General features: G+C 37.2%; 2 protein-coding genes across 2 annotated transcripts; both read right to left on the reverse strand.

The window, feature by feature from the left end:
* Positions 1-3,171: 3,171 nt before the first annotated feature.
* On the reverse strand, positions 3,172-5,762 carry LOC134282745 (uncharacterized). The gene is made up of 2 exons (XM_062765146.1): positions 3,469-5,762; positions 3,172-3,255 (listed from the first exon to the last, which is right to left on the reverse strand). Exon 1 carries the CDS (start codon positions 5,705-5,707, stop codon positions 3,773-3,775), a length of 1,935 nt encoding a protein of 644 aa, XP_062621130.1. The 5' UTR covers positions 5,708-5,762; the 3' UTR covers positions 3,172-3,255; positions 3,469-3,772.
* Positions 5,763-5,982: 220 nt separating this feature from the next.
* Positions 5,983-10,389, reverse strand: LOC134282740 (uncharacterized). Its single transcript, XM_062765141.1, has 3 exons — positions 9,958-10,389; positions 6,611-9,916; positions 5,983-6,006 (listed from the first exon to the last, which is right to left on the reverse strand). The coding sequence occupies exons 1-3, from the start codon at positions 10,387-10,389 to the stop codon at positions 5,983-5,985; spliced, it is 3,762 nt and encodes a 1,253-aa protein (XP_062621125.1).
* Positions 10,390-10,410: the final 21 nt, after the last annotated feature.

Below are 10,410 nucleotides of genomic sequence, written 5' to 3' on the forward strand. Positions count from 1 at the left end.
GGTATGTTTCACCGAAAAAAAATGCCTCGATCGCCCTACGAGGGTCAAGAAATAAGATTCCATTATATTCAATAACTTGCATTGAGAAAATAAAATGTTTATATAGGTCAATTAAACGGTCTTTGAAAAATTATCTTTAAAAATAAAATATTTTCTTATTGTAACAGTTATCCTTTCTATTGATTTAATATGACACAAGTGTGCATTAGAAAACAGTGGTCACGTTTTTTACTTACTACATTCTTGAAAAACTATTAATTATAACTATGATTTAAGCTAGGTGTTACCGTGATGCAAAACAAAAGATATAGATATTGTACTTCATTTGCACATTAATTCTTTTCTATTTCTACTTTGAGAAACAACCAAAACCAATTAAAGAAGACTTGTAAGTAGACCTTGGATAATAAATGTAGTTTGACACCGAATTGCAACGAACCTACGACGTGACAATCCAAGTATCCCTACACATTTCATTGCTCCTTATGTTACTTTCGTTCAAGCAAACGCTCGGCTGCCTCTGTAAACCCCTATTGCGAAATGTCGGAATTGACAGAGACCGCCGCCATTAAGATCACGCTTCAGACTTTTGAATGTTAATATCTCGAGTTCGAATTCATCAATTTACAAACAAATTATATATTCAGCCTAATGAGAAATGTATCTATCAACCATAGAAATATGATTTGAAAATATTGAAAAACAAAAAAGTTCAAAAATTTGACTTTTTTTCTTTGCATGCCGTTACGACAGGAAGTAGAGACGACGTACAGAAGATCGCGTCTTGGATAGTACTTATTACGATCTATAATCCCTGAAAGTTTCACAGTGATATCTTTTACCGTTCCTTAGATTATCCGCGAACAAAATGTCAATTTAAAATCAGAAAATTGTCCGTAACTTGGCACCAGAAAAGAATTTCCAAAAAATCTCAAGGATATAATAACTGCAGATAGCAACACATTGTTCCTGCAAATTTCATAAAAATCCATCCAGTAGTCTTCGAGAAATCACGTGCACAAAATTTGATGGTCAGAAAAATAATAATTATACTGAGCTCAGGGAAGCTTCAACGCCTTTTGCGCTGGAAAGATATAGACTCAAAAAAGCAATTTAGCAATCCTTCCTCTACCTTCACTGAAAATCTCAAGTCAATATCTTCATTCGTTTTTTAGTGATTGCCCGGACAAGCTGACCCTCTTAAAATCAGTAAATCATCCATATCTCACGACCGGAAGTGACGACGTACTTATAAAAAATTTCCAATAAGGTTCAGACCAATATCTATCAGATCTGAAAGTTTCGTGAAAATCGACCGAGCCGTTTCCGAGAACTGGCGTGCACAAAAATCGGTAAGAAAAAAAAAAAATAATAATAATAATAGGGAAAAAGAAACCGAACGAAAACAATAAGGTCTTCCGTTGGAAACGGAAGACCTTAATAATAATAGGGAAAAAGAAACCGAACGAAAACAATAAGGTCTTCCGTTGGAAACGGAAGACCTTAATAATAACTAGAAAGTCTGCTATTGCAAGCAATAGCATATGTCGCCCCGTACTGGACAAGACTTTCATTTTTATCATCACTAAAACAATGGTCCATTAGCTAAGCTTGGACAACCATCGAGTCGTATCAGTCCTTTCCGTTGGAAACGGAAGACCTTAATTGGGTACATCCCACTAATTATTTTTAGAATCGATAGGAGAAGAAAGTAGTGCAGGAAAAAATTACAAGTTCCTAAATTTGCAGACTTTCATAAAAGAAATTGGGCAGATGTACTGAAATGAGCCTCATACTTGTTAATTGGCAGTATCTTTCCTACCAAAAAAGCTTGGCAAATGTAATTTATTAAGAAGATCAGCTGAATTATTTTGTGTATTATAACGCCAGTGAGAACTCTGAAATTTCCCTACTTTCACTTTCATTTTTAGAGGTTCTGCCGGAAAACGAATCTGACATGCCACCTTCAATTCGAGCATTTCTGCATTGCACAGGGCTGATGTTTCTTATGAGATGATAAATCATGTGTAAACTTTCTCAGTTTAGCGGAATCATGAACATTTTCGGCGAGATGAATGTTTTGTTTACAGTAGTGATCAAGGCTTTGCGCACCTGTAGGAGCGGATCCAAGGATTTATGAATGAATAAAAACTATGGAAATAACGTACCAATTTTCTAATTTATACTTGCACTATCTAATGAAATTAATAATATACAAGTAATAGATATACAAAAAAAAAACGCGAAATGCTAATAAATGCAGCTGACAATCGTTATTTTTTTATATAGATAAAATAAAATAATTATAAAATCTAGAGACAAGACAGAAGAATGAATGTGGGCAAACTATCAAATCACATCAGGAGAACTGAATTTTATGAATGAAACTTTTAAAACGTTACTTGTAAACGGGGGGGGGGGGGGGGTCGTCTTGAACATAGTACCTTACGTTTGAACGGTAAGGGCTAGGGCTTTCGTATTTCAAATATGTAATCCTTGTGAAAAGATCTTTTATTGGACACGAAGAACTTTGACCCTTTGACCTAGACCTTGGAGAACACATGTGTACATCTTAACCTTTTTTTCTGTTTCGTTTCTATGACAACTGTAAGCGACTCATTACAATTATTTTAAAAGTAGAAATCACTTTGACACATTGCAAGGAATTAACATTGAAAGTTTCAAAACGATTGCTTGAGTAGTTATTGAGAAAATCGAAATTAAAGAATTTTAACATTCCCCTGGTTTCCATGGCAATAATCGACTATTTGAAAATTTTAAATGCAAATCGCACAACTACAGATACTAATCATTAAAATAAAAAAAGTTTCATGACGAACGTTTAAGGGACCAGAGAGAACACTCGCGGACAAAATTCGTCGCTTTTTACAGGTTTCCATGGCAACCGTAGACATATTGGAACTGAACGACCTCACTGCACAACTACAACCAGTGATCGTCCTTTGAGGAAAGTTTCAGGAAGATTGTCCCAGCCATCTCCGAGAAACAGCCTGGATAAAAAAAAACATGCGTACAATATCAATATGTCGTCCCCGACTTCGTTCGGGGTTCTTGAGTAGAAGATTTTCAAAGATTTTTCGTATAGATTTCTATGTAAAACTTTGATTCCCCATTGTGGCCCCGCCCTACCCCCAGGGTCATGATTTCTCTAGTACCAAAGACAGTACAGGTTCAATTCGATGTCCTTTATTTATATTCACATAGAAATCCTTCGATGTGTCTGACATAGATTGACTACAAAATAAATTTAAACATAATGAATAATAATACTCAATACTAAATGTACACATAATATAACCTTTTATCCATAGAAATCATGACATGAAAAGCGCTCCTTACATTTAACTTTGTAAACATTGATATTATTAGAAACTCCTACTTCAATTAAACGAAACAAGTAAATATAAACAGCCGGCAGCATGTAATAAACAATCAATAGATAATTACCGTGATGTATGTCTGGTACTTTCAATAACTTTCAGTTAAAACATGTAGAACACAACTTTACACTGAATATGGCGCTCGTGCATTTTTGGTAAACATCATAGTAAAGTATCATTCGGATAAATTTGGAATATACAGAAATCGAAAGTTACGGATTAAATTGGAATTCGAAATAAAATATACAGGTTGTCCATTACACCGGCCCCTAAATGTGTTTTTACAAAAACATATTTCTTAATAAATCAAAAATGGACAAAACAATCATCTAAAATGAGTTCAATCACTTTACGTTTAACTGCACGGAGGTTCACTGATTTGTTTTCTCTTTTTCACAATCTGTTTCCAAAAGAAGACAAAGCTTTGTGACTGGTCGCGTGAGAATGGAAGACACTGTCTTTATCCTTGCAACGCGCACAACATCATACTTGTCCTTTATCACTTCTAACACTCTGCCGAGATTCCATGTGTTTCTTGGAGTGTTTTCCACGATGAGAACTAAATCACCTTCTTGTAAGTTTCTTTCCTGCTTCAGCCACTTCTGTCTCTGTTGGAGAAGGGGTACATATTCTTTGATCCAACGCGTCCAAAACACATCAGCCAAATACTGTATCTGTTTCCATCGACGTTTTGCGTAGTTGTCCGATGCATGGAAAATTCCAGGGGGAAAACTCTCTCCTGATCGCATGAGTAGTATATGATTTGGCGTTAGTGCACAAAGGTCATTTGGGTCATTTGAAGCTTCTGTAAGAGGTCGTCCATTCATGATGGCTTCAATTTCACAAAACAAGGTTAACAGTCCCTCATCATCCAAATGAATCGTTTGTTCATGCAGAACAGAATACATGATTTTCCTGACTATCCTAATGAGGCGTTCCCATACTCCTCCGAAGTGAGACGCAGCTGGTGGATTAAAGCTCCATTCAATTCCTGACTGTAATAATTGACTAGAAATTCTGTTCATATTCCAGGAATTCAGCGCTGTTCTTAGCTCACGTTCTGCTCCTACCAGATTTGTTCCATTATCAGACAGTATATAAGTTGGTTTTCCTCGTCGTGCAATAAGCCTTCGAATGGCGTCAATACAGGAGTCTGTATCCAAGGAAAAGGCAACCTCTAAATGTACAGCTCGAGAAGATAGGCAAGTAAATATGACACCGTATCGTTTTACTATGCTTCTTCCTCTTATAAGCTCAAACGGACCAAAATAATCCATGCCCACTCGAGTAAAGGGGGGTTCATCAGCTTTTAGTCTCTCGCTGGGAAGGTCCGCCATTTTCTGTTTCAAAGCAGGTGCCTGATATTTTCTGCATATAACACATCTGGAAATGATTGACTTCACAATTGATGACACACCAAGAATCCAATATTTCTCACGGATACGTGCCAGCGTTGAATTTTTCCCCAAGTGTCCGACAGATTTATGTGCTTCCTCTGCTATCAATCTGGCTAATACAGACTCTTTAGGAATAATTATTTGATGTTTACTGTTTAGAGTTGTATCCAGTTTCTTAAGTCTACCGCCTACACGTAGAACTCCATTGTGAACAATTGGGTCTAACTTGGCTAGTTTTGATGACCTTTTTACAACTCCATTTTCACTTGAATTCAAGTCTTTAAATTCTTGGGCAAAATACTTCATCTGCACATACTTCAAAATGTTTGTTTCTGCTTTGTCAAGAATGTCTGCATTTAATGAAGGTCTTTCAGTTTGTTTAACATTTTTCAATCTGTCATGCTTCTCCTTCATTTCCAATTCTTGTATTTTCTCTTCTGTAAATCCCTCTGATATCATTCTTGATCTCTGTTCACTTTTCCTCTCTGCTATTATTTTGAGGTTTTCTCGTGCTAAGAGTAGCCATCCAGTCACTGTTTTCAGCTTCTTCCATGAAGAGAAGTGCTGGAGTAATCTTTCCATTCCTTCCACTGTTTCTGTCTCAACTGCTGTGTTGACACTCTCCTTAATTTCAGCACTGTCAATTTCTAACAAGTCACTAGCGATTTCAGTAGATGGCCATGAAACATCTGGTTTCCATAAAAACTCAGGGCCGCTGAACCATGATGCTGAATCTAGAAATCTACTCACTACTGGTATTCCCCTTGATGCACAGTCTGCTGGATTTAATTTCGAGGTGACATAGTGCCACTGGTTTATTGTAGTTGCTGCATGAATAATGGCAAGCCTATTTGCGACAAATGTGTGAAAGCGAGTTTTCGTGTTCTTTATATAACGAAGAACTGACATGCTATCTGTCCAGAAGTAAACTTGATCAATTTGGTAATCCAACTGTTTTGTGACTATCTTGCATAATTTCACTACCAGCTAAAAAAAATAGGGTAGGTAGGTAGGAAAATTATTTTATTTTATTTTTTTATTTTAAGGTTGATGATCAAATTAAACATATCACAAGTGCTCAAGTGGTACAGAACACTGTTGTCACTCAGCGAAGGACCATATGTGTTACAGAAACCATGAACTTTGTTAGATTACACTGTATTTGATTTCTGAGCAGGTTAATTTTATCGTTGTTTACTATTTGAAATCTAAAACAAAAAACAAAAAACAAACAAAGATGATGAAATGAAATATTTTAGTGAACAGGAACTAAATCTGAACAAATGTTAATTGAAATTTCTTTTTTAAAAAGTGGGAAATAGTATTTTGTTTACATTTATATAACGAAGATAAAGTCCATGCAATGGGTATTTTACTGATATTAGTCCCACCTTTCATTTAATATATGTATGTATTTACTGACATTGCAAGTTGTAAAAGTAATTATCCAGAAGTCAGACTGTGATAATAACAGATTGACCAGAGTATACTTGATAATTTTCAATGCCAACTGATCCTTTTGTGCACTTGGATTTGGTAATAAAATTAAAGTATATCAAGACAATTGCAAAGATAATTGGTATCACTGTTTTACAATGGTGCCACCATTTTGTTTTGTATTTATAACATGGGAGCCAAAAACGGTGACAGAACGAATTCCGGAAATATTTCATTTTTTTTCCGAATCGAAAAAAAAAAGGGTCGTAAGGTTGATGCCGTCAACTCAAGTCTCGGTATTGTCACTGTTTTTAATGGTGCCACCCGCGATTTCCCAAGAACGAAGGAACAGTGAATTTTTCCGGTTTCACTGACGAGTCGTAGATATATCACAACTCCAATTCCAACTTCACTTGCATCGGCAAAACAGTGCAACTCCTGACATGTCGTCTTCTCGAAGTCCTGTGGTTTGTAGCATCTTTCAAGTGTCACATTTTCAAGTTCTTTTGCTTGTGTCAGCCAATTTTTCCAGTCCTTTAGTTGACTTCCTGTAATCTCTTCATCCCATCCAACTGAATTTTTGCACATTTTTTGAAGAAGTGTCTTTGCTGTCATCACGAAAGGTGATACAATACCAAGAGGATCAAATATTGAACTCACTATAGATAGAATTCCTCTTCTGGTCGTTGGCTGATTTTTAATGTTTATCAGGAATCCTAAACGGTCACTGTTAACAAGCCAGTACACACCTAGTGCACGTTCGACGAGTGTTTCACTTTCACCTTCGAGGTTCCATTTCTGCACATCTTTGGCTCGATCTTCTTCTGGAACAGATTCTAACACTTGTTTGGAATTACTTATCCATTTTGTCAGATGGAAGCCACCTTTACTACAAAGTGTAGACAGATCTTCAATGAGTAACGCTGCTTTCTTCTCTGTGTCAACCGAAGACAAACAGTCATCTACATACATGTTCCTGAGTACTGTGGTCACAACTGTAGGGTCAAAGTCAGAACCATATTCTTTAGCTGTCTGTTGTAGTGCATAGTTACAGCAAGTAGGAGAGGAAGTGGCTCCAAAGATGTGAACTTTCATTCTGTATTGTTCAGGGCTGGCATCCAGATTGCCGTCCTTCCACCACAGAAATCTTAGACAGTCTCGATCTTGTTCAGGGATAGATACTTGGTGAAACATTGCTTCAATATCTCCTTGAATAGCAACTTTCTCCTGACGAAATCTTAAAAGTACACCAAGTAAACTATTTGTAAGGTCGGGTCCTTGGAGTAACTGGCTGTTTAGTGAAATCCCCATATAAACTGCAGAGCAGTCGAACACAACTCTGATTTTCCCTGGTTTTTTATCATTGTAAACTCCATGGTGTGGGAGGTACCATACTCTGCCGTCCTCTCTTTGTAACTGACTCTGGGGAACAGGTTCCGCATATCCCTTCTCAAACAGTTTGTTCATAAAAGTCACATAGTCATTTCTAACCTTTGGATCCCTTATCAGTTTCTTCTTCAGACTCTCAAGTCTCTGAAATCCCTGCATGATATTGTTGGGTAACTGAATCAAAGGATCCTTAAACGGAAGTCCAATCGAGTGATGACCATCTCGAATGTGAATCGATTCTGAAACTTGAGTTAAGAAGCTCTTATCTTCTAAAGAGTTTTCTTTCACATCATCTTCAAGACGTTCTGGAAAGTCATAGTTTATGGAATCTTTCACCATTTTTTCTAAGTTTCTGTCTCTTTCCTGAGCATCTTCTATAGCCACTCTGTTTACGTCAAATGTATCTGATGCATTTTCCCTTATGACATTCCATACGATCCATCCTAGTCTAGTCCTTGTTGCATGAGGAGAACCGCTTGGCCCAGCAATTACCTCGAATGGAGAGTAAGCATCAGGTACATTATTCCCAATCATAATTCCAATTTCTGCATCAATTTCAGATGTTTGAATCGTTGACAGATGTGGCCACTGTTTTAATTCTTGCTGTGTTGGAATGTGTTCCTTTGATACGGGCATGCATTCTTTCGTGTACACATTTGGTAGAGTTATAATATGCTCCATCGAAAGTCCACATACTTGCAACCCACTGACGACGTACGTGTTTAGTTTCTGGGAATCCCCCATTGTTTTTATGGTGATTTGTTTCTTCTTCCCGCTTGCTCCAAGTCTATGCATTATGTTTTCTGTACAAAATGACACACTGCTGCCAGAGTCAAAGAATGCATAAGTTTCTATGCTATATGGTTTATTTTTCAGTTTTACTCTCACTGGAATAATCGCCATAGCACAGGTTGTTTCTCCGGCCCCTTTATCACTAAAGGCACTGATCTGAGGTTTAGAGATCTTGCATGTAGTTTTGACATCCGTTGACACAGGATTAATGTTTTCTTCATCTGTAGGTTTTGCTACACATTTCGTAGGGTCATGTAGGATCGTAGGGTGACGTCTGCTGCATATGGAACACTGAAGTCTAGCTTTACATTTTTTAGTAACATGGCCTTTCCTAAGACATCCATAACACTGTCCATTATTTCGCAGGAAGTTGTATCTATCTTGAAGTCCTTTGGTTACAAACTTCTTGCAGTCATTCAGTGCATGGGTACTACTTTCACAGAATTCACATTTCTGTTCTCTTACTTTAAAGTCTTGTACATGTACTTCACTTGTGACATCAGTAGACGCGACAGCTCTCTTCTGGTTACGATCCTGATTCTTGGAATTTCCACCAATAGATGCGTTACCATATGTGGGATCGTTCGATTTCTTAGCTTCTGTTTTCACAAAACTAACAAAGTCTTTAAACTTCACTGTTTTCTTGGTTTCCTTAGTTTTCAGCACAACATTTCTCCACCTATCATGCATATACACAGGGAGTTTTGTCATAAGTCTCTTTATATTATCTGAATAGTCTAATACAGAAACACTATCGATGCTTTCAGCTGCATTCTGACACTCCACCAAGAACAAAGAGAACTCATCTAGCATCTTTGCATCCTTCACTGCTGGCCAGTCTAACGCCTTCTTTATGAATGCTGTTGCGATTACCTCATTGTCTCCATACCGCTCTTCAAGTTGATTCATTGCTGCTGTGTAGGCTCTGTCTCCCGACATATGACTAAATCCAGACACTACTCTGTGTGCTTCTCCGAAAGTCAATTGTTCCAGATAATTCATTCTTTCATCATTGTCTTTCGTATTCGTTACAACTTTAGTATTGAATTGTCTAATGAAACGTCTATACTCTAATGGATTTCCTCCAAATTTCCTTATTTCTGCTACCGGTTTTCGGAGATATTGTACGACACACTGTATAGCGTCTGATTCAGATATCTGTGGTTTTGTTTTGATATCAAGGCAATGAAGGTCAAGTGGAGGAATTTCTTCACGCTTGGGTGTGAATGTCTCTGCATTCGGATTCAAAGGCCTCTCAAACAAGGAAGGTACTGACGCAAAGTCACTATGAAACAAAGGCGTTTTTGGCGTTGGTTTTGGCGCTAATGTTCTAGGATTCACAATATCAATGTAAGAATCAACATCACGCAAATCAGCATCCTCATATCTTTCATATTTCTGAAGAACTTCTGTTTTAGCATTCGCAATAGCGATATTTGTATTCAAATCCAACTCTTCTTCTTCAAGTTTTAGTTTCACCTTTGCTAACTCTAGTTCCTTCTTATGGGAAGTGCTGCTTTGCGAGCTTTCAACTCAGCTACTCTTTGTTCCTCCTCAAGGCGTTTGGACGAAATACTTGAAGCTATAGATGTGTGAGACTTGGACTTTTGTGATTCCTCCTTAACACTCTGGTGTTTGGAAAAGAACTCTTCTATTTCTTTCTTGAAGTTCATGAGGAACACATCATAGTCATAATGAGCCTTAAGCAATTCTTCTTTCTCATTCTTGTCAGTGAATTGAGGTACAAGTTCATCAAATATCACAAGAAAATGTTCATAATCATCAAGCCAAGAAGCATACTTTTTTCTTACTGTTTCTGGAGATTCATTATCAGAAATAAGCTGTCTAATCGCACCACTTGTTAACCTCAGTGTTCTGAAAATTTTGTTGTACTGTTCATGTTTATATTCTCTTCCTTTTTCAGTCAATTTTCTGTTTCGTGTTCCCGGTTCTGTTTCTTCTGTAGCAGGCATTATGCTCATAACCTGGACCGT

This window comes from Saccostrea cucullata, unplaced genomic scaffold (genome assembly GCF_032062105.1).
Source record: "Saccostrea cucullata isolate Sc308-1 unplaced genomic scaffold, CSIRO_AGI_Scuc_v1 ctg3323, whole genome shotgun sequence".
Classification (NCBI taxonomy): Eukaryota; Metazoa; Mollusca; class Bivalvia; order Ostreida; family Ostreidae; genus Saccostrea; species Saccostrea cuccullata.

What these genes read in the sequence shown, in the direction of transcription:
- LOC134282745 (XM_062765146.1), bottom strand. Translation starts at nt 5,707, where the DNA reads ATGTCAGTTCTTCGTTATATAAAGAACACGAAAACTCGCTTTCACACA.
- LOC134282740 (XM_062765141.1), bottom strand. Translation starts at nt 10,389, where the DNA reads ATGCCTGCTACAGAAGAAACAGAACCGGGAACACGAAACAGAAAATTG. An exon ending in GCCTTGAGGAGGAACAAAGA is followed by an intron (nt 9,917 to 9,957) that starts GTAGCTGAGTTG and finishes ACTTCCCATAAG; the next exon opens with AAGGAACTAGAGTTAGCAAA. An exon ending in TTGTGATATATCTACGACTC is followed by an intron (nt 6,007 to 6,610) that starts GTCAGTGAAACC and finishes TTTTTGTTTTAG; the next exon opens with ATTTCAAATAGTAAACAACG.